At 42.7% G+C, this 23613-nt stretch overlaps 3 protein-coding genes across 3 annotated transcripts; 1 reads left to right on the top strand and 2 right to left on the bottom strand.

The window, feature by feature from the left end:
• Positions 1 to 268: 268 nt before the first annotated feature.
• Positions 269 to 4554, bottom strand: mettl17 (methyltransferase like 17). The gene is made up of 14 exons (XM_069142264.1): positions 4393 to 4554; positions 4013 to 4154; positions 3746 to 3895; positions 3557 to 3644; positions 3339 to 3420; positions 3179 to 3252; positions 2621 to 2715; positions 2458 to 2528; positions 1936 to 2043; positions 1710 to 1778; positions 1568 to 1618; positions 1372 to 1464; positions 1019 to 1215; positions 269 to 537 (listed from the first exon to the last, which is right to left on the bottom strand). The coding sequence occupies exons 1-14, from the start codon at positions 4459 to 4461 to the stop codon at positions 444 to 446; spliced, it is 1383 nt and encodes a 460-aa protein (XP_068998365.1). The 5' UTR covers positions 4462 to 4554; the 3' UTR covers positions 269 to 443.
• Positions 4555 to 4909: 355 nt separating this feature from the next.
• parp2 (poly (ADP-ribose) polymerase 2) lies at positions 4910 to 14675 on the top strand. Its single transcript, XM_069142249.1, has 17 exons — positions 4910 to 5077; positions 6499 to 6708; positions 7063 to 7230; positions 7315 to 7385; positions 7691 to 7741; positions 8001 to 8097; positions 8419 to 8494; positions 8592 to 8694; positions 9092 to 9245; positions 9470 to 9611; positions 9723 to 9786; positions 10454 to 10588; positions 10920 to 11047; positions 11176 to 11275; positions 12294 to 12392; positions 12635 to 12759; positions 13753 to 14675. The coding sequence occupies exons 1-17, from the start codon at positions 5005 to 5007 to the stop codon at positions 13910 to 13912; spliced, it is 1956 nt and encodes a 651-aa protein (XP_068998350.1). The 5' UTR covers positions 4910 to 5004; the 3' UTR covers positions 13913 to 14675.
• A 1398-nt stretch (positions 14676 to 16073) lies between these two features.
• On the bottom strand, positions 16074 to 23280 carry LOC138193921 (E3 ubiquitin-protein ligase znrf2). Its single transcript, XM_069142236.1, has 5 exons — positions 22475 to 23280; positions 21058 to 21153; positions 20863 to 20968; positions 19457 to 19558; positions 16074 to 18894 (listed from the first exon to the last, which is right to left on the bottom strand). Exons 1-4 carry the CDS (start codon positions 22998 to 23000, stop codon positions 19501 to 19503), a joined length of 786 nt encoding a protein of 261 aa, XP_068998337.1. The 5' UTR covers positions 23001 to 23280; the 3' UTR covers positions 16074 to 18894; positions 19457 to 19500.
• Between the last annotated feature and the right edge of the window lie 333 nt (positions 23281 to 23613).

Below are 23613 nucleotides of genomic sequence, written 5' to 3'. Positions count from 1 at the left end.
ATCATTGACTCCACCGTTAACTTCAAACATTTGATGGGGTCCAGTGTTCTGCCAAGACACTAAATTCATTGCTCCGATGTGCTAATGATTTGGGAGCTGAATATCTTAGGAAATAACTATTAAGATCGGCACTTCTTTGGGTAATTTGGGGATATTTATCCACAGATTCTGAATTTTAACCTGGAGCATTGAAGCATGTGCAGGAGGATATTTCAAGTCCCTGTATTGGGACTTTGTAAAGGTCATAAGAAAGCAGCTACATCAGATGTAGAAGAAGGAAAAAAAATGGTTTATTGAAGGTGTTATACAATAGAGCTGGGTAAAGTACAGCTATAATCACCCCAGAGAGGAAATGCAGATGTAGCTGTTGAAAATGGAAATCTCATCTCCGCTGTCGGGTGTTTTCATTGTTTCAGAGGTCTAAAGGATCACGAGTTGTATCGTCACTCTGAATCACTTTGGACGTCCTCCTCACCTCGCTGAATGATCGGCAGCTGATCTCCCCAGTCGCTGTTCCGAGCGCAGCGGTACACATCTCTGATTAAAGAAAATGAAACGCAGTTAACAGGCAAATCCAGAGGAGCCAAAATCAATGAACGTAAAGGCTACACTAAAAAAAACAACAGCATTATTCAGCGAGCAAAAGTTCACACTGAACGTCTGGTCTTCTTATCCTCTAGTCTCATCAGATCTGACTTCAATCAAAGAATTTAGAATTTGAAAAAAAAAAAATGCTTTGTCTTCTGTTTAACATCTTAAAACAACAAAAAAATATATTCTGGAATGGAATGAAATGGGGAAAAAAAAGTGGGTCACTGTTTTGCGTCTTCTTGTGCACAGTTAAAGCGTTAAAAGTACCTGGTGATCAGCATCAACCCCCAATACAGTCCTCAGATATTTCACAACAATAGAAAAATGAAATAAAGCTCTTGAACCACACTTCTCTTTAGATAAATCCCAACTTTTAGAATAAAATCAGTTCACTGCTGTGGAGTTTGCGTGACGCAGGACGGCTCACCTGCTGTGTTTTCGTGCCGTCACCACCGTGTGTTGTAGCCGTCCGTCAGCGCAGCACGCGTGGCAGTGGACGTGTCGGGTCCTGCGCAGCACCGGTGCGATCAGCCTGGCCCAGTCCACGCCGTCCGGTCCCGCCTCCGCCGGTTCTGTCCGACTCAGAATCAAGTAGCTGAACTTCTCTGTCTGACGGTCACGGTGCTGAGAAAAAAAAAAAGTAAATACGGTGATTTCTTCACCCAGAACTAAACATCTAAAGTAGTTTTATTTTATTAGCGGTCGAAAATGAACTCTTATGATTGATTGTAGTGATGTTTGATTTATAGCGGAGACTCTGCACACAGACAGAGTTGTTACCCCGGGCAGAGGCAGCGGCAGGTACATCTGCTGGAAGTTGCACGGTGTGACGGCCTCCACGGCCAGTTTAGGACACATCAGTTCATGAGGACACTGGAAAAACAAAACGAGAGAGCGAGAGAGGAGAGGAGTGAAACCTATGCTGGCTTGAAGTCATTTTAAACCAGCTGTGGGGTTAAAAAAAATAAATAAATACCGGAGCAAACACCGACGCTGGTCTGGAGTCGTACAGAGTCTTCTCTTGTTTCTGGAATAAAAGTCAGTTCAGTTAACAGGTTCAAATTATTTACACAACAAGCAAAGTGTGAAGTTTTATTTTATCGAATGCGTTCAAATACGTTTAATAAAGTGTCTCGGGCCTCCATGAGCATCTGATGGCCCTCTTTGGTCCCGTTTTCCACCAGCACCTAGAATATTAAATACCAAACCCTTCATTATAATCACTAACACGGGTAATTACCAGAATATATTCTACTATAAATGACATTTTTATATCATCACCCAGAGGACCGCAGGATGATAAAGTGGACATCATCTGTCAGTTTTATTATCGTTTTAACCAACCAGATACGAGCTCGTCTTCCTCCACAGAGTGAACGCCGCCTCTTCTCGCTCCTTCGCGTTGGGAAGCTCCGACAGCGTAAAAGCGGCGACCACCAAGTCGAACTGCACCTGGAGGAGGAAAAACAGGACGGTGAGGATTTCCTTGGTAGACGGAGCTCGCTAGAAAACCACACCGACAGGGAGATCACAGCACATGTACCAAAACTGATTCCCGTGAAAGGGGAGGAGGAGTTATGCAGAAGCCGGGGAGGGACCATTTAAAGCTCCGCCCCCCAAACAAATTGCAAACAATTTATATCATACCATTACTGAAATAGATCTGGATAATAAAAACTGTAAAAAAAACTATTCATGCACCAAGATGTGAACAATTAGGGAAACAAATATTTTTGCATGTGACTTTAATGTAAGACATTTCCCAGTTTTTGTCTCATAAGTCAAAATTGAAGCCTGAATATAAAAAAAAAAATGGACATAACTTTCCTACAGTGGACACGCGCTGAATATTTTTGTTGCTTTTACCTTCGGAGACACCGGGAGAAACTGTCTGAAATAGACTTGTTTGATGTGAGGTTCTGCTCTTTCGTCATCACCTGCTCATCAACAACAACAACACAAATGTTGAGTTTCTCATTGAATCACTTGTTTGACATTGATAAATGATTTAAATAGTGTGTTTGTGGACCTTTGAGAAGTCGCTCAGCCAGAATGTTCATGGGTCCGGAGCTGTCCACACACACCATCTCCTTCAGGGAGTCGCTCCAGCACGAGTGGGACGCCCTGCAGGAGAAGACGACACTCAGATTATGGTTTGAGTTTAATTTAGACACTAATTTAATCCTCTTAGAGTAGACCAAAATAGTGGAGCAACAGAAAAGGGTCTCAGTTCTTCTGAAAGAGGACTCGCTTCTCTTTCTGTTCAATCTGTATGTATTTTCAAATAGCACGTGACGTGTCTACGGCAAGCTGCGAGGGCTAAAACTCACTGACAAAAGGCAAAGGAAAACTGGGGGACTTTGTATTCAGAAAATACAGGTTTAGTGATCTGCAACGAGCACTTAAAAAACTTGCCAAACTGAAACTGCCTGTCGACGTGGTCTCAGGTTTGGATCGCTTCAGAGGGGTTTCAGTTCTTTTGCAGCGATCACACAGGCGCAAAAAAATACTGACGAATCCCTCTGAGCTTGTTTTTAGGGCTGAAAGGGAACCGAGCATATATACTCCCTTAATGCAGCACACTGACCAGGCGACTGTTCCCAGGCCCGAACCGAAATCCAGGAGAGACTGAGGGGCGAACGATGGATGCCTCTTCTTTATCTGAAAGATAAAGCAGACGTCTCATTCCCGACCGCTCAGGGTCGTACTCTGCAGTGAATATTTTCTCCTCCGCTCCGCTTCCTCACCTCATTCAGAGCTCTCCTCACTGCTGCGTAGCCCCCAGCGAGCCGAGCCGCCATGTACACGACACCCAGCTCTTCATTGTACCTGAAACACAGAGTGAGACACATGTTTGCCTACGACACTCTTATATTTACTGGCTTTTCTTTAAAGGCTGATCTGTCAATCGGGGGATGACGTCTTTATATTGAAGAACACGTGCAGGAGATGAATGATGTGTTACTTCATGGGGGTCCAGTGATAAGTCGTCCTTCTGAGCTCCGAGAAAACCTTCTTCCTGATGCGGTCCTCCACCGCCTGCCCATCTACATCTGCAGAATGAAGCACATTTATTCGACACAGAACCTTTCAGCTGTTGTTACACCGCTATTATTATTATTATCATTATTATTTTTAAATTCCTGTCACCCACCTCCTGTCTTTTGCATGGCCTTCTCCCACAGTTCCTTCTCCAAGCTCACAGCCTTCTGCCTCACAGTCCGATCATCCACTGCTCGCTTCCTGCTCCACAGGAAGTTTGTCAGTTTATGGGTGCGCTCGGGGAGTCGAGTCACCTCAGCTCCTGCAGGGTGGACAGATCGGAGAATGAGAAAACGTTTTGATTTATTTGGGGATCACTGAAGCTACAGAAACATCAGGTCTGTGAACAGGATGCATGCCACAAGATGACTGAGCTCACCGTGAATGATGGACTGTGCAGCCGTCTGGAGGTGCTCAGGTAGTTGTAGAGTTTTCAGGTTGGTGACACCTGGGTGCTTCCTGTGGGGTTCTCCTTTCAGGAAATCCACCTGGGCCTCGGGTTGAGCAGCTGCACTCATTCCCTGAGATTAGAAGGTCAAAAAAGTTGACTTAAAATCAAATCAAAGCAAAATAATGTAAGATAAATGTGACTCTGATTTTGGTAAAACAAACTCATAATTATAGTCCAGTCTCAGTGTGATTATAAAGCCAAAAAAAAAACTACACTCTGTTTCTTTATCTAAGCTGTGGTCACCATTTATGTGCCTGACCTCCATAATAAAGACGCTGCGTTCAATGACAGCCGCCGACATTACTCACCCTGCACATCATCTTCACGACAGCCACCCTCTGACAGAGCACACAGGCCCCGTAGCTCCGTGATGCCATATCTTCGTTGTCTGAACGGTGTTTAAATGACTCAAAATTCAACTCAAACTTTCATCCGCACCTTGAGAAGCGCAGAGGCACGTTAGGACCTTAGCAATCCTTCAACAAAATAATTCCGACTATCGGCCAAGGCGGAACGTTTTTCTCCTAAGCACTGTTCCCCCTGTTTAGAAGACAGAGAGACGAGGAGTCACTCTCCCCGTATTTGCGGTACATCTCCAATGTGTACTTCACTTGTCGAAAATATAAATATAATTAGAAATAAAACACAGATAACAACAAAACTTGTGGTTTCAGATTTTGTTTCTCGTTTAAAATCGCTGTCACGCTGTCAACATGCGCACGCAACGTTTTTTTTTTAATTTTTATTTTAATCACAGAGTGATTCATCTCGATTGTAAACGATCTTCGGCGGCACGTGCGCAGATACCGGCCCGACCTGGAAACAGCACAAGGAAAAGTTTCCCGCCCCGGGTTTATTGTCCCTGCTGTCCCACTTCCGCTGCAGCTAGCGAGCTATTTTGTTTTTTTACATTAACCACCATGAGGCGAACAAGGTCTTCGACAAACAAAAGTCAGACTGTCCCAGAAAATGAAGACGTCGGGTCAGAGACAGGTTGGTGCTCCGTTTTTTTAAGCGACCGTTGGCTGCTGCTGCTGGGTGACCATGGGACCGGGGACATGTCCCTCAGAGGAGACCAGGAAATTCAATGCTATAAACGCTTGTTTACCCTCCGTGAAGAGTTTCATTGTTCATATAAAGGTGTAAACAAACAAGCAGCTTTATTCTCAATGCGTTACACCAGCACGAGACACTTGCACGGGTGTATTTTATATTACTAATTTATATGGTACGTTAAGAAAAAACAACAACTATCATACATATTATTATTGTTATTATTATTATTATTATTATAAAGCTTATAATTTTCCGTTTTTGTAATTTAGAGTGTTTTTGAATCATACCAAAAAAATATGGTTAAATCAGATTAAATAAGTGGTAAGAAAAGAGGCTAAAAACATTCAATCTATTTTAAATAATAACTGCAGGTGTTTCAAGGCACAAACTGTGTGTGTGTGTGTGTGTGGTGGGGGTGTGTGTGTGGTGGGGGTGTGTGTGTGTGGGTGTGGTGGGGGGTTATTTGATTATTTTTTTGGTCCAAGTCAAGAAATAGCATAAATTGAAGTTGCCATATCTTTAAAATGTTTAATTTTCCATGAAGTATTTGTCTATATTGGGATAAAAAAAACAAAAAAAACCGCTAGAACAATAAAACATTTCAAAAAGTTTTGGCTTCAAAATGATGACTGCAAAGATTGAGTGTTAAGAGTACACAACAGAAAGAAAAAAAAGGAGAGTTTGTAAAACTGCTAATCGGCAGTCGTTGTAATTAGTTTGTTGTTTGAGCGGTTCAAATTTGTAGTGAAAACCTGTGAACTTCTAAATAATGCTCTCAAATCACTGGAAAAGAAAAACAGAAATTCAACTGTTAAGTCATTGAAAGTCAGAGAATTTGACATCTGACTTGCAGCGGGAACCCCTGTGTTATTATTTTTCACTTTTTAGATAGATAGATAGATAGATAGATAGATAGATAGTTACTTTATTAATCCCCAAAGGGAAATTCTTTCACGACAGCAGCATTTATAGATACAGGAAAGAAATAAAATAACAGTAAAAAATATTAAAAATAAAAATGCACAGTAAAATTACCTGCTATTGGTTCTTTTTAGCCGATTGTAGTCCATATTTAAATGAAAAATAATAGTTTTTCAAGTTGATTCAGGTGTCCTGTGAATCTTTATTGCTGTTGTCCTTAATTATGAACTACTACAGGGACGTATGATTATTCTTTATACCAGGCCCGCTGTGCTAGATTGTTTTCATGATTTATTGATATTACTGGTATTTTTGTTCAATGCATTGTTTACATGCTCTATAAAATCTACAATAACCACAAATGACAGGATACCAGAGCTCAAAGTGCTGTTATGAAAGGAGTCCTGAGCAGCGCTGCTTCCTCTCTGTGCCGTCAGTGTGGCAGTGGAAGGGAGATGAAGGGCAGTGGGAGCCGTACTCGTCCTCAGACTGCGCCTCGTTGAACGCGGCCGTCTCGTCGGGGAAGTCCTCCGTCGCCCTGACGCTGGGCCCCGGGACGTCCTACGAAGTAGACCTGAAGAAGATGGTGCAGATTAATCCCGTCACCAAGTACAAGAGGAAAATACGCTCTCAGACTGTAAAACCAGGTGTGTGTGAAGTGTTACAACATATATGTCGTCGTTTTATTTGAGATTTGAGTATTTTCTGCTTGGATTTCTTTTTTTTTTTTATTTTTTTTTTTTTATGAACGTGTCTAATTTTGAATTCTTATAATAATAGTGTTGATTTTTCTATATTTGTTTTCCTAATTTTAACGTTGTACTGTTTCCTAAATATTGAATTTTGACCTTCAGAGCAACTTTTTAGGAACAGTAGGAGAATAATGAAATGCATATTGTCTTTTGTATAATTGTATAATTATATATACATATATGTGTAATTTAAGAAGCCACCGAAGGTGTTTAAAATGTGTCTTCTGTTCTCTTTTTTGGGGGGTTCAGAATGTTTGAATGAAGCCGGTGACATGATGACTCATCATGGGAAACCGGTTCAAGTTAAAGAGGAAGAGGAGGAGACGGCGGAGCAACCGGCAGCGAAGAGGAAGAGAGGACGAAGCAAGAGTCAGACAAAAACGGAGGCAAAGCCCGAAGAAGAAATAAAGAGTGAAGGTAACGTGGTTCTGATATCGTCGTAAACCGTAGACGTCAGTTCCCCTTCTGAGTGTTCTTGTTTGTGATCTGTGTGATGAACAGAGGTCGTGAGGACGGTGGTCATGAAGGGAAAAGCTCCCGTGGACGTTGAATGCAAAGCCAAACTGGGAAAGGTGAAGTTTCTATTTCCACACGAGTTGAAACTCAAAATTCACGTCTGCCTTTGGTTTTAATTAGCAGTCGATATTAAGAAACTTTTCCTAAATAAAACAGCAAATTGGCAACTGATTTGATATTTTTTATATATATAATACTGATATAGCACTCTCTCTATTATACGGAATCATTGACATCTTCAACCACATAAAACAACAACTTAAAGAGAGAAAATGTAAAGTTTAGAAGCATGTTGTGTTTCTATTGGCTGCAGGTGCAGTTACCTCCATTCACATCACTCACTTTTACATTTTTCTTGAAGGCTCATGTTTACTGCGAAGGAAATGACGTCTACGACGTGATGCTGAACCAGGTAAAAATATTTATTAACATTTAATTCACATTCTTAATATGTTCACCTGCAAAGTTTACATGTTACATGAGGTTCTTGATCACTAATAACGCGTAAATGATTTCTGATGTAATACAATTGAGGTCAGGCTTTGAAACTATCACGGATTCCATTTTCATTTTACACTTTGTTTTGTGGGAAGGTGAATTTTTTTTTTAAATTTTTATAGCTCGCAGCAAACTTTTTTTCTTTTCTTTTTTTTTTTTTTCTCATTTCACAGACAAATCTTCAGTTTAACAACAACAAATACTACCTGATCCAGCTGCTGAAAGACGACAGCTCCAAGAGTTACAGTGTGTGGATGAGATGGGGCAGAGGTGAGTTGACTGACGCTCAGAGCAGGAGGAAGCTATAACCTTTACGCCTCTTGATGAAGTCGAGTTACACGCGTTTTTTGTGAGCAAGTGAACATTTGTGATTTCACCGAAATTGAAGCATTTCGAGGGTCTCCGATGCTGATTTCCAGAGTTTGGGGCAAAATGTTGACGTTTCTCTGCTCAACTCCATGCTGAAATCACAAATGTTCACGGACCGGTGGTCACAAAAAAACGTTTGTAACTCTAAAACCGAAAGTGACAGAATGAAAGTACTCAACGTGGTGATTGTATTTGCTTGGTTTCTATCCATTGTTTCCGCAGTGGGCAAAGTGGGTCAGAACAGCCTCACAGCCTGCGGTGGAGACCTGCCGAAGGCCAAAGATTTCTTCAAGAAAAAGTGAGATTGCGTAACTGACTAAAAAAAAAAGGTTTCCGGGCGTCTTGCGTGGAAGTGGGTTCGGTGATACGAGGACACGTGTTTTGTTTTGCTGCAGGTTCTTTGACAAGACCAAGAACGAGTGGGAACACCGGGCGAGTTTTGAGAAAGTGGCTGGAAAATATGACATGGTGTTCATGGACTACTGCACGGATGAAAAGGTACAGTGGAAGTAAAAATCTCAAAAGATTTTCATTTAGATAAATCTGTTAAGTCACTATTTATCACACAATGGTGACTGAGCCTGCGGCAGTATGTCTTTCCCGGTTTCTGCTTGTGTTGCAAAAATAAAATGACTGATCACTGCAGACGATGAAACATCTGCAAATCCAAAGAAAAAGAAACAACTTCACACAGGCGAAGATCTCTGGGAGGTGAAGTCCAAAAACACAGCTGTAGTCATCACTTACTGCCACAGGTGTCGCCAGAGAAAACAAAACAAATTTCCATCTCCTCAACATCTTTGTATTTAAGTCCGGGCGTTGTGGAAAAAGGACTTTCCGCTGAAGTGAAGTTAGTGTCTGTCGTTACGTTGGTGGATGTTTTTCACCGTTCCAGGAGGAGAACCAGACCACAGTGGATGCTGCACCCAAAAAGAGGACCTCCATGCTGGACGGGAAGGTTCAGTCTCTCCTGGAGCTCATCTGTGACCTCAAAGCCATGGAGGAGTGCGTGCTGGAGATGAAGTTTGACACCCAGAAAGCTCCTCTCGGTCGGTCCTGACTTTAAAAAAACGAATCACAGCAGAAACTGGAGCGTGTCCCGACATGCCGTTTTCATTTTACAACTTACAATCCCCGAATTTCACTTTTAAAAATAATCATTTATATTTAAAACTATTAACCATGCTACAACATTTTTTTTTAAAAGACACAATAAATCAAGCTGCTAAATTCATGCTTTTCATACTTGTTTTTTTTCTTTCCCTACTTGCAGGTAAGCTGACCTCAGAGCAGATCCGTGCCGGCTACGCAGCGCTGAAGACAATCGAGGACTGTCTGAAGACGAAGAAAGGCAGCAGTCGTGAGCTGCTGGAAGCGTGCAACCAGTTTTACACCCGCATCCCGCACGACTTCGGGTAGGAAGCACGCGGCTCGACCGTTAGCGGTGATGCTGCGGGAAAACTGACGTCTGAATCCTTTTCATCGTTCCCTGTTTCGCTGTAACTTAAGAGATGTTAATCCTCCAGGTTGAAAACTCCCCCAATCATCCGCACAGAAGATGAGCTGAAGGAAAAAATCTCCCTGTTGGAGGTAAAGTGTCTCTGAATTCGTCGTGTCAGTTTGTCTGAATTTGTGCGTTTTTTTTTTTTTTTTTTGTGATCGTTGCGATCGCAAATTATTTGATTTTGCAGCTTTTTCCAAAAATTGCCGTGCGATTTGCAAAACTTGAAGTGATTTTCTTTTTCCCTTTTTTTCTGTTGTAAAATTTCAGAACTAAAAAGTTGTGATTGCAAAAAAAAACTATTACCTAATAAAGAGTCATATGTAATCCCATCCTATGATAATAAGCATACTGCACATCACAGAAATACTTTAGTCCCATTTTTTCATTTATTTTTGAATTAGGAGAATCAGGGGGCTCAAAATTACCATAAAAATATCATAACAGATTGTGACTGTAATATATGATACAAAGGCTGTCTGCTGTAAAAATAAAGGCTTTAAATGCTTTTTAAATTATATTAATTCAACACATACTGCATGCAGAAAAACAAAGTGCAGTCTCTTACAGCCAGAAGTTTGTTAAAAACTAATGTAACATGCATTATTCTTCACTTCCATGATAAGACCACATTTCCCATAAACCCCGTCACTTTCTTCTTTTTCTTTTGCGCTTGTTCCGGTTTGGCTACTTTATGCCGTAATACCTCGTTTTGTGTAACTGTGACGTCTGTCTGCTGTCTTTGTTTTTTTTAAGGCCTTGAGTGACATCCAGATCGCAGTGAAAATGGTTCAGTCCAGTCAAGACAGCGATGAGAATCCTCTGGACAGACAGTACCGCTCCCTCCAGTGCAAGCTGCAGCCTCTGGACTCCGGCTGCCACGAGTACCAGGTTCAGGCTCGTCTCAATAATCAACCAGTTTGCTTCAACGTACCATCACAGCCGAACTAGGAAAGCGACACGTAAAAGTTCACTCCATATCACCGTTTTTAGCCGACCTGGAAATAGCGATGGAAATACGTGTCAAGCTTCATCCGGCTGTTTTTAAACCGATCAGATCAAACGATTATGGAAGCTCAAGTAATTGTGACGGGCCGGATCGGTGCATTCGATGACACGTCTCAACTTCTGTGGTCGCAGTTTTTTCAGGAACCTGTCGGGCTGCTTTTGCCTCGAATCTGCGACACGCTCACTTCTCTTCCCTGTCTGTCGTGCGCGAAAGGTGATCGAGAAGTACCTGCAGTCCACTCACGCCCCGACCCACCGCGACTACACCATGACCGTCCTCGACGTCTTCTCGCTGGACAGAGACGGGGAGAGCAGCAGCTTCCTGTCCCAGATGCACAACAAGTACGTGGAAATGCCGTCACTGGTTCATGGACTTCGTCCAATTGTTTTTTTTTATTGACGGTGATCTTTACGTTGCCCTGCGTGTCTGTCTGTCTGTCTGTCTGTCTGCTTGCCTGCCTGTCTGCTAGGACTCTGCTGTGGCACGGTTCTCGTCTCACTAACTGGGTCGGCATCCTCAGTAAGGGCCTCCGAGTGGCTCCACCCGAGGCCCCCGTCACCGGTTACATGGTAGGATGGGAGTGGAGGGCAGGAAAGTTCACGCATACATGCGCTCTTTCTGACTTGTTTCTGTTTTTTTGTCTAATCATCTGTGTGGAAATGTAACTCGGTATATTTACTTAAGTACTGTACCGAAGTACACGTTCAAGGTACTTGTTCATTACCTGAGTGTTTCCATTTCATCCAACATTATCCTTCTACTCCACCAAATCTCAGAGGCAAATATTGTCCTTTTTACTGCACTACATTTGAGTTAGTTTTAAGATTGCAGTTTTTTTAATTTTTTTTTATCTCCTTTCTGTCCAGTGAAAACTACGTATCTCCAAATTTGGCGATATTGAATTAAAATGTTTCTAATAAACGGAAAAATCAAATGTTGCTTTAAAGGTTGAGAAAATTCTCCTACTTTTAAAGTTAAATAAACCATTTAAAAACCCACTTTGATCAGCTAAAAAAAATATATCGTCACAAAGCTGAAAACAAGTATTTTTCTGAGTTTGGGAGATGCGTGGATCTTACAGAACAAAAACAATACAAACACATGATAATCTTACAGGATATGATATATATATATATATATATATATATATATATATATACTGTGGGGAGCATTTTACTGCACAGTGTGTAATTTTACTTTTAAAACTTTTAAGTAAATTTTTCTGATAATGCTGTTGAATGGTTTAAATATTTAGAATTCAGGATTTATAGTGGAGTATTTTCCCTCTGTGGTATTAGTACTTTTACTTAAGTAAAAGACCTGAATACTTCTTCCACCGCTGCTCATAAGCAAATCCTCTGAGTATTTAACAGAAGTGAAGAAAAATATTAAGTCAAAAATACTAAATGAACACAGAGTGTTCTTTATTTTCAGACTACAATTCGTCATATATATATATATATATATATATTTTTTTTTTTTAACATCTTTGTAATTTTCCAATCAAATGATCCATAAAACTTCAGAAATTCCCTCCCAACATGTGACAGCTGCACCTTGTAATCTCCTCATTTCTCCTTCATCCAGTTCGGTAAAGGTATCTACTTTGCTGATATGTCCTCAAAAAGTGCCAACTACTGCTTCGCCAACAAGAACAGCCACATCGGACTGCTGCTGCTGTGTGAAGTGAGTTCATTTGATGTTTTACAGTCCATGTTGTGTTTCAGCCGCTGCCGAGGAAACATCCTATTTACAATACATCTGCATTTTAGCTTTTCTTTTTGGAAATACAAAAATGCACCAGTTTACAGTTTACTTTTCATTTTCAGACCTTCCACATGTCAGCCAGAGTCCAAAATTGTTTGTTTAAGATACGATGCAGCGCTGTTGAACGTTCCTGCTTCCTGTGTGTTGTGTTTGCTCTGCAGGTCGCCCTGGGAGACAGTAACGAGCTGTGGGATGCCGACTACGAGGCCAACAACCTGCCTGCAGGAAAACACAGCACCAAGGGACTTGGACAGACCGGACCTGACCCCAAAAACTCTGTGGCGCTGTTAGTCCATCTCGTTACTCTGATACATTTCATCTCACAGGGCCGAACATCGATTCAGCTGGGCACAACTGTTACACAACAAAAATCTTTACACTCTGTGTGTGTGTGTGTGTGTGTGTGTGTGTGTGCGTGTGTGCGTGAGTGAGTGCGTGTGTGCGTCTCCACTGACTAACTGAAAACAACCCTTCGTCACGGGTGTCATGTGATTTGCCCAATTTAGTAGATTTAACAACAGTTTTTCTTATGACCTCATTGTTCTTCTAATCAGCGTGAACACCTGTTTTATTTTTTACAGAAGGGAATCATTTTACGTCGTATGTTGATTAGACAGGAAATTAGTCTGTGATCATTTTGAGTGATTAATTCCTTACTGCTGCAGCTGCTTCTGCCTGATTTTGCAACAATTTTTTTTTTTATATATAAAAATACCCGAACTTCTGCATTGTTAATGGCTTAAATTCAATACACACAATTTGGGAAAGATATAAAATATTCCTTATTCAAACATTTAAGTGCCATATGCACACTTGGTGTACCTAGTTCTAAGATAAATAGGAATTACAAAACCACAGTAGCATTTAAAATCGTATAATTTCAACTATTAGATTTGTATAATTCAGGCCTGGGATTTAGTAAAGAACCTTGCAGACGCCGGCGTGAACACACCGCAGGAAGAGCTTCATTGTTTGTGGTCGCAGCTTTGCAAACATGAATATTTACTGAATATGGATCTGAATCAACATCTTTCCAACATGTAGGAAACTTAGAGACTTTTCCTTCATTATTTAGTTGCATTTACAGCCATAATATACAAACTATGAATATATTTCTAATCACTATCTGCCAGTTTACGAAGCATCATCGCATATGAAGCGTTTGGATGAGAAGACTTCCCAGTTGTTGTTTTTTTTACAGCAGTTTGTACGTTAAAACTACTAAAATAGCGTCTCCACTTTTTATTTGAATGCCTGTCCGTCTCTCTTTCCTCTTCAGGGACGGTGTGACGGTGCCAATGGGCCCCGGTGTGAAAACAGGAAAGGGTAAAACCAGCGGATACTCCCTCCTCTACAACGAGTTCATAGTTTACAATCCTGCCCAGACTCGCATGAGGTACCTGCTGCGGATCCAGTTCAACTACTCGTCGCTGTGGTGAGGCTGAGGCTCTCCTCGGGCCGACCGGCACACACGATGCATCGTTCACTCCTTCTTCTTTTTACCAGTCGGCTCCGGTGCAGCTTCTGGGTTTAGAGGGTGTTCAGAGTTAAACAACGCTGCTTTTCCTGGGTGGATATTAGAAGTGTTTACTTGCTAATTTTTCAAGCAGAAAACTAAAATCTCTGAAATGATCTGGATGCAGCTTCTCTATTGGTTGCTGAGTAAATGATATCAAATTGAATAATCAAATTGAATGTCTCTGGCGTTTGAACTAAAACAACTTTAATACGTCATTTCGGGCTGTAAAAAAAATTGCAGCCACTTTTTTTTTTTTAAATAATGGATCTACAAAAAGTTGAATTAAGAAAATGAATTAAGACATATTAATTGATCATGAAAGTAATTGTTAGTCGCAGCCCTACCGTGATGCCACCGCGAGGGTTTGACAGACTTAATGGTTTCACATCTTAGTAAGAATGTAAATGACATACGAGTAAATATTACAGTGACAAAACAATACTGATTTAACTTGTTCTGTGGTGAGTTTTCTGCTATTTCTCTTGTATCTGAGTATCTTTTACTAGAAAATGGGGTCAGACCCTCTCAAATACCTTCAGATTATTTCAATTAACTACAGGTTTACTATATTAAATGGAGTCATGTGATAAGACAATATGCAGAACATTTTGCACTATTTTATGTTCATGTTGCTTTATATTGCGAATGTCCTCGCGTCAATAAAAGCTGTATTTAGTATCATTCATCGCATCTTGTATTTTGCATTAAGGATCAATGTCCCACAACTGACCCTCTGGATCTAATGAATTATTTGCATTTGACTTTAAAGGTACCATATAATTCAGATTTATTTTTGATTATAAAGTAGGTCTACGTGCTGTATGAATACTGTTAAAAGGTTATAGTGCTTTGTCTACAGAAAAATGCACACAGCCTCAGTAACTGTGCTGTTTGGCCTTTGGTAAGTTTGTGATGTCACAAACCCGAGCTCACGTCACATTTCAGCCCTCAGCACGGCCCACCGTCCAACTTTTTATGTGGAAGAAAACATGGGAGTTAGCACAAAGCCAGCAAGCAACAAGACAGAAGAAAACCTGTGGTTGGTCTGGACGTGTGTCAATCAAAAAATTAGCCAATCGGGAGAGACGGTCATTGATATCGATGCTCCTTAAAGACACATTTGGTAGAGCTCCAACTGTAAAAAAAGATATAAATATAGAAATCATTTAATAATGGTCAAACATTTTGGTTATAATGCCAAAAAAAAACTTTACCTCATTTAAGAATATTTTGTATTTTTATTCATTTATGTAAAACTGAGACAAAGAAAGAAAAATAAAGGACATTTTCATTCACAGTTTTTCCAGACTGTGATGCAGATAGTGCAGATGAGGCTTATGTCCAGGTAGATCGTGAGCGCAGCGGATTCTTCATCGGCTTCATCGCCAGCTGACAGAGAAGAAGAGTCGAACCAGGGTGAGCACTCACCAACACAAAGCTGCTCGTACATCGTCACATATTTTGATAAGAGGCCTTTTCCTTGGAACACATTTTGACAGCTCTCAATATTTTGTTTTAGAAAACTGAAATTCCAAGTCAATTTCCAAATTATAAACTAATCCTCTTTATTGTTAATCTATTATTAACGGACTAGTTTAACTGTTGTTGTTGGCGTATAAATATCAGAAAATAGTAAATAAGAAATATCTGTTTTGCAGTACAAATAGGAGACTTCAGACGTCTGACCAACTGTCTGAATCCCAAAGATATAAATTTCAAACTGATTTAAAATGGGAGAAAAGCATCAAAGCCTCACATATTAGAAGCTGAACACTTTGTTGCATTTTTGCTTGAAGAATTACAACAAATAACAAAAAATTAGTCGAATGACAAAAAAGACATAAGGAACTATTTTGATATCGTTTCAGCTCTACTTTCCTTTAAAAGTTTATATATTTGAGAAATTTTAGGACTTTTATGTCGTTTAAAAATAACTTATTCCGAGTTAAACTCTTCACACGTTTGATTGATTATGACACATCTTACCTCGGAGGGTGTCTCACTTTTAAATGCGCGAAACAAGCAGAAACTCCTTGACACTTAAAAAAAAAAAAGAAAGAAAAGAAAACACAACAAACAGACATGGACAAAACATCTCACACATATTTATTGTAAAAAATACATATAAAAACAATTTCTGAGACATACAAAAGATCGGAGCTTAGAAACAGTATATTGAACAGACAAGGACCAAGCCATTTTCTTGAATTGCATTACATATTTACAATTTTAATAAATAAAATTCAATTTGTTTTTAATACCAGAGTAAAGGCAGATTGTCCATATCTCGGGGATGCAGATACCGCTGTGGCGACTCTTTGAAAAACATTCCCAACTAACACGTCTGCTTCGGATCGCAGGGCGGACTGGACTCGGAGCCCTGCGATTCAAAACCAAGGATTTAGGGACATTTATACAAAATACCATCGTTGGTTGGGGGAGGAGCTAGTTTACACACACACACACACACACACACACACACACACACACACACACACACACACACACACACACACACACACACAGCGTTTAGCTAGCACTGGTAAAAATTGAGGTATTGCACCACACGGCTTAAGAGGGGTAAAGAAAGTAAATGAGTCATGTGGTTTGTTTGTTTTTTAGTTTGTTTTTTTAGATCGTCTGTTATGTCGATGACAACCCATCCTCCACCACCATCCCTCCCAAACACACACACCCCCACCCCTCCCAGCCAAAGTATACAACATCATAACTTATCACCACAACAAATGTAACATCTAATGATCATCAATGTACCTTGTCCTCTGCACACACTCACTCTCTCTCTCTCTCACGCAAAAAAAAATGCCCCCCCCCCCTCCTAGAAAACACACAGACAAGACTTTTGGCATTTCTATTCTCCAATACAAAATATGAGAAACATGCACAGGGCCGCCCTCTAGTGGCGCGACGAGTCGTAGCACCTCCGACTGCAGAACGCCAGAAAAGAAAATTAAAACCCGGGATGCTCCGGTGAAGCCTGTGCACCGGGCTCGACCTCCAAACTGATCCGCACCAGAGAGCTAAACACGTGAAGCGGGACGCATCTTTTCGAGGCGGCGGCGGCAAACGCGGTCGATTCATGTTTCTTTTTTGTTGTTGTTCTTTCTGCTGACCTTTGCACAACCTGCATCAGACCAGCATCTGTTGAGCAGCCTTACTGTCGGGCTTCCACCTCAGCTCAGTCCGAAAAAAACAAAACACCACAAACACCTTGCTTGCACGAGAAAACCCCCTTCACCAGGCAACGGCAATCAACACACACAGAAAAGGCAAAAAGGAAAGCCATTTAACACATTTAGCAATAATCATGAGCGCTGTGATAATACCATAGCTAAAATCCTTTAAAAAAAAAAAAAAAAAAAAAAAGAAAAGTGGGGAAAGGGAGGGGACCGCTTATGTAATAATTAACCATCAGCTGTCCGTAGCCTCCAGTGTTGTGGAGAGAGGCAGATGCCACATGGTGTAAACATGCCCCCATAAAAGTACATCCCTCAATCCATCCGTCCCTTTACCCCCACCTCCCCCCCACTCGATCTGGCATTCATGTAACCAGATGGCAAAACTGTCGCCTGGGGCCTGGTCCCAAAAAGAAAAAAATCCAGACTACAACAACCCAGAGAGCGTTTGAGAATGAGGAGGGAGGAGGAAGAGGAGGAAGGAGAGAGAGGGGAAGGACAAAAACCCAAACCGCATTCAGAAGGTAGAAGTAGACCACGTTGTGTACCAAATGCCACGTTTAACGGGATGTTTGCCAGCGCGAATGTACTTCGGAACGAGCTGTAAAAAAAAAACATTAAAAAAAAAAAAAATAACCCGCTTTGACCAAGCAGACCTCTGGGCGATTTACAGTAAACACACGCAAACACACACTCTCAGGACATATCCTGTCCCTGGTCATTGTCTGGACACACACACACACACAATTTTCTCCCAGACCTTTTGTTGAGGAGAAGAAGAAAAAAGAAGAAAAATCTGCCTTGAGGGACAAAAGTGCTCACATTGGTGCCGGCGCCACAATGGCCCTGTGAAATACCGAAGCCTTTCCTAACACTCACCAAGTAGCAGCACATTAAACTTGGCGTTAACCAACCACCTACGAGAGACTGACCAACTGGAAAAAAATAATTAAAAAAAATAATCAGCCCCACCTTTTCTCCCCCCAAAACTTCCCCTGAAATGTTTACAGGAAATAAGAGAAACGGGAAAACATTGAGTAACGGCAGGCCCCATTCACCAAGAACAAGCTCTCAACCTCCAGCTGCGTCAAAATGAAGCAACGTGGCCACGTGGTAACAGTTCACGCTTTCAGTGTGAGGTTGGTTCATTTGGGGTGAGCCGCGGAAAGAAAAACATTCATCCAATGTGTGAACTGGGAACAATACTTTTTTTTTTTTTTTTTTTTTTTTTGCAAAATACTCGATAAAATACTCGTTCGGAGGGAGAAAAAAAATACACAGGAGACGATCCAGAGTCACAGTCAAGACAACTTTTTTTTGTTTTTTTTGTTTTTGCGTTCGTCCCCAGATTTGAGATCGTTCTGGGATGATATTTATCCGCCTTTTTGTTTTGTATTATTATTTAAAATGTCCACGGTTTTCGAGGCCAAGTCCACAGAATAAAAGGGGGGGGGGACGCCACCACTTCTGTTCCGACAAGGGTCTCGGCCACAGATTAGACGGAGCAGCTGTTTGGTGTGAAAGTTCGAATGGAGCGATCGAAGTGGAGATCGTCGGGGGGGAAAAAGCGTAGTTTTCTCTTAAAGATCGTCTCGTCCTTCGCTCGAAATGTTTGCGACTGGGAAGTACAGCTGACTTGTGTTTGTTCAATTACAAATTTTTGTTTTGTTTTTATTGGGATTTTATTGGGATTCAGTGTAGTCTCCTGTAAGGGCAGAAAGAGACAGAGAGGCCGTTAGACAAACGGAGGTCATGCTGTAATGACTGTCTAAATCACAGACTATATAAAAGTGGACGTCGCTTCCGGGTATGAAAAATGAGGCCGATGCAGAAGTGCCTTAAACTGCAATATCACCGAGTGCCACTAGAGGTCGCCTCCATAAAACCTCCACAGACTCCAATTCAACTTCTCATAAAACTCTTATGTCAATCAATTTTTTTCCACGAGTTATCTCGGTGTTGTTAGCTAAAGTCGTTTTCGAGCTGTCCATTTGAAAATAATCCCCCCTTGCTAATTTGAAAATAAACTTCAAAAAGCCTTATATCTGGGGGGGGGGGGTGGGAGGGTGTCTTGTTTGATTGACAGGCCTGTGGTGGGGTCAGGTTACGGCTTTCGGTCGGGGGGGGGCGACGTGGCGTCGGCAGGTTTCCAATTGGGATTGGCGCCGAGCCAATTGATCAAATGCATCAGAGCTACCTCACACTTTCGTTTGGGCATTATTCCCCGTAAAATGACACTCGTGTTTTATCGCCGAAGTCGTACGTACCTGAGTCGGGTTGGCCACTGTGCAGAATACTTGTGACCCGCGAGTCAATCGAAGGGATGTTCGGGGCAGCAGGGCTTCACCTTGCACCAGGAATCAATGCAGCTGCAGGGAGACAGAGCAGATTTAAGGGACGCCGAGACATCACACTTTAATTAACTCGTGTTAATGTGGCAAAAAGCTCTCCGGTGTGTTTTATGATAGCCGCGTGTCCCACAAGGCCGAGTCCACTCACTGAAAGCACGAAACCAGATTAAATGTAATCACTGCAGCGGGCTGTGGATGAGTGTCGTTAAATGAAAGGGGACCAGAGATAAGACGTGACAAAGTGTGAGGGGACACTACTCATTCTTACTGTCTTTAATTACCGAAATAGAGCTGAAACAATGAGTCAAACACTTGATTAGTTCAGTTTAAGCTCTATAAGAGTGATTAAGAACAACAACAACAAAATCGGCATCGATTTCTTCAGGAGGACCACCAAATACATGCACCCAAGTCTTCCACAGACTTATGGCAAAACACTGATTAACATATTAATCAATAATGGAAATAATAATGCTAACCCGCCACTAAAACCCGGATTTTATTTCAGCTCAGTCACCGTTTGGCTTCCAGACTTCCCCCCACCCCAAAATCTCAGTTGCTCCTCTGGGAGGATTAAAGAAGTCCGTCAAACAACCACACCTACGGGCTGAAAAGTTTTAACACCGCGCGATCAAAACACAAAAGACGAACTTCCTCCCAGCTGGTCGTCCGTCACTGGTCAGACATCCTGTTTCCAAAATCGGTCAAACATCTGTTTAAAACGCACAATTATGATGCAACGACAACAAACAAAAAAACAACGTAGCGTGTCCGATCTTCACCATGACGCATTACTTCATCTTTGTAAACATTTCAAACCGGCGGCTCCTTGGGAGTCGAACATTACAACATGCTTTGAAAATGTGTTTTCTTCTAAATGGGCTGAAACATTGCAAAAACACCCCGGTGGTCCTTTTCCCAACTTTGTGCCAATTTATTTTTCCCAGAAGTTTCCAAAAGCGGACAAAACGATCCACAAACAGAATCCAAATGTTGTTTTCACAGTTGTAAAAGCTCTTATCTCCTTTTCAAAGCATGACGGCGCCTCCGCTGCGATGGCCGAGATACGTCTACGACATCACATCGTGGGAAAGGACAGCAGGTCTCTTTATTTATCAGAAATGTGTAGATATGCGCCACAAGTACAAAATAACTTCTGCTTCCTTGTTTTCTAAAACCAGAGTGCAGCCGCCATGTTTTCAGATCTGGAAATTGCCACACACACACACACAAAAAAAAATTCCCCCACGCCATTTAGAGCACACTGTTGCAGATCCACCCTCCACTTAATATTTAAAATGTGCCACATCAGCTGGACTCACCTCTTGTGGTAGACGCAGAGGCAAGCCAGCCTTGCGATGGTCTCTCCCTGAAGCAGATCCTCCAAACAGATGGAGCACTCTCCGCTGTCTTTACTGAGCACATCCGCTGTAAATACAAAACACGGCAAAATAAGTCTCTCCAGCCTTTCAAAAAGAAGAAGAAGAAGAAAAAGAAGAAGCAGACATGACACTTACTGTTGTAAGGGAGGGGAGGGGATGTGAGGCAGCTCAACAGGTGATCCTCGATCCGACCGCCGGGGAACGGCTTGGAGCAGAAAGGGCAGCGGATATCTGCGAGAGACACACACACACACACACGCAACAGGGCCGAGATCAACACGATGTGAATGAACGACAGAAGACGCTCGCAGTCACTTCCCGAGCACAAGTGCCCGTGTTTGGGCATCGTAGTTCACGCGGGCTGACGCCGTCGGCCGAAAGAGGCAGACTGAAGTCACGGTCGGTCGGTCGGTGTGGACGTGGCGGTTTCTCATCCCGAGGGAGAAGCGATGCCACCTCGGGTGTAACTGACCCTGAAATAGCTTCATTAAACGTGTGCACCACTCGAGGCCGCCGCTGGAGCCGACGGGACAGACGGGCGGAAACGCCGCCTCGGTGCCCTACATTCCCACCCACCCCTCCTCCTCCTCCTCACCCTCCATCTTTGAGCTGCTTGCCAGCAGCGAGCGGGGCATGTGAAGTTGTGACCCATTTCCCCACACTCGCCGGAGGGGCTGGCCTGGGAAAACACCACACGGTCTGTTTTGGGATCAAGATGTCACGTTTGCCGTCACATCTCCACCATCTTCAGCGGGTTTTTTTTTTTTTTTTCCCCTTGACTATCTAACGCGGGGCCCGAGTGGTGCGGTTACACGTCCTCTGCAAAACTCCTGTTCCCCCTTTTATATGCAATTTAACAACAACAACAACAAAAAAGAAATGACAGCTGGGCTGCTAAATGTTTTCTGCAGGAATTACCACCGTCAGCGGGGGGGCCTTGTGACATGAAAGAGCTCGTATGTCACCACTTGTAGTTCTGCGCCATCGCTGTGTTTTATACAATAGGGTCTCTGATGACTTTAGACTTTAGACTTTAGAGCAAAGGAAAAGAGATTATCTGTCCAGGAATGTAAAGTCCTCAAGTAATCCATTTTAAATTTCAGACTGGGTTGATTGACGGTTGCACTGGGAGATATTGAAAGAGAAAGTGTTCTTTATCTCAAAGGCATCAAAGTGTGATGTCTTTCTCTGAATTTATTTTACCATTATGGCCCACTCAGGTTGTCAGTGAATGACTTTACTTGGCCATCATGTCTATGTTACTATTATTTTCCCTGAACACGTCACCCACTCTTGCCGTCATTTAAATGTCATCCGTCTTATTAAAGCATCAACAGTCATAACCCACATTTCTTTACATATATTATGATCGTATATTGTCAGCCTCTAACTCATCCATTAATTCCGTGTAGCTTCTGTAGAAAACGGGAGCTGTCCTGACATGAATACGAGACGAACCCCAACTACTGGTGGAAGAAAGATAGTTATTTGGGGAAGTCTTGTTTATGCGCCACAAATAATAATAAAAAAAATACATCATTCGTTAACTTACTGCCATGGCGGTTGTTAACACGGTAAAGGCCGATCCAAGCCTCTGACACCGGCCGCTGGTGCGCGCCTCTGACCCGGGCGGATCTTGCGCCAACGCTGCGGGAGGAAGAGTGGCGATTCCCGGGCAGCCGCTCGGAAAAAGTGCGGTGGGGCGTGCGGCCTGTCTCTTCTCCGGGCTGGTGCTCTGCGTCGACGGGAGCCTCCGGGCTTACGTTGCCGTCTTCCTCGGGCTTCCCCTCGCTGCGGTTGTCGTCCGCGGGCGACGCTTGGCCGATGCCGGAGGGGATGCCGTGGTGGTCGGCGGGGCTGCCGTCGGCGCTCGCCCCATGCTGCCCCAGGTCCGAGTCGCTGCCCTCCTCCGATCGGCTCTGGTTGGCCTCCGTGTCCTCGAAGCTCCCCGAAAAGTCGACGACGAGACTGGTGGGCCTGGCGCAGCGGGGTCTCCGGTAGGAATCCCGCTTGGTGCCATCCTTTCCGAAAGCAGAGGGGACCGGGTCTTCCTGTAGACGACTTGCTCTCGTGCCCATCGCGACGAGGCTAAGCTAGTTCAGCTGGCTAGCCGACCTGCTTCCTCAAAGCGAACCAGCGCAGAACAAGAGGACGGTTTAACCTCGAAACGACCCCTCAAACCGTCGAATATTCAGCCGGGGACTTTGAATAACAACAAATACTTAGAAGTGGAACTGTACGAGGAGTATATCTGCGGTTCCGACGTCCCTTCTCCGGCCTCAGTTTGTCCTTACTCTCCACATTTTTCTTTCTTTTTCTTTTTTTTTCCCCCCTCGACGTGCCCGTTCTCGCTGCTGCAGCGGAAATGGAGCGTTTGCGCGCTTCCTCTGTGAGCAGCGCAGGAACAGTTACGGTAACGTCATCACGTCATCACGTCACCGCAGCGCTCTAAATTCCAGAAGTTAACATAGCGGGAAAAAAATATATATATTTATTTATTTTTATTTTTTTTTATTTTTTATGTGATTATCGTTTTCATACTGAGCAACTCCGCTTTTAATTGACTCGGTATTTGATCGTTTTCTCGGGAGGTGCCCGTACGCGCGTTATTACGGTAAAAAAGTACACAATAAATCTGACCAATCAGCGCGCTCCGGCTCGACCGAGTCGCCAAGCAGCTGTTCGGCCGAT

The sequence above is a fragment of the Embiotoca jacksoni genome, unplaced genomic scaffold (assembly GCF_022577435.1).
Source record: "Embiotoca jacksoni isolate LCO1_2020_lvr unplaced genomic scaffold, fEmbJac1.0.p SCAF_99, whole genome shotgun sequence".
Taxonomy (NCBI): Eukaryota; Metazoa; Chordata; class Actinopteri; family Embiotocidae; genus Embiotoca; species Embiotoca jacksoni.
Note: the sequence above shows the minus strand (reverse complement) of the source record. Positions and strands in the feature narration are given on the sequence as shown.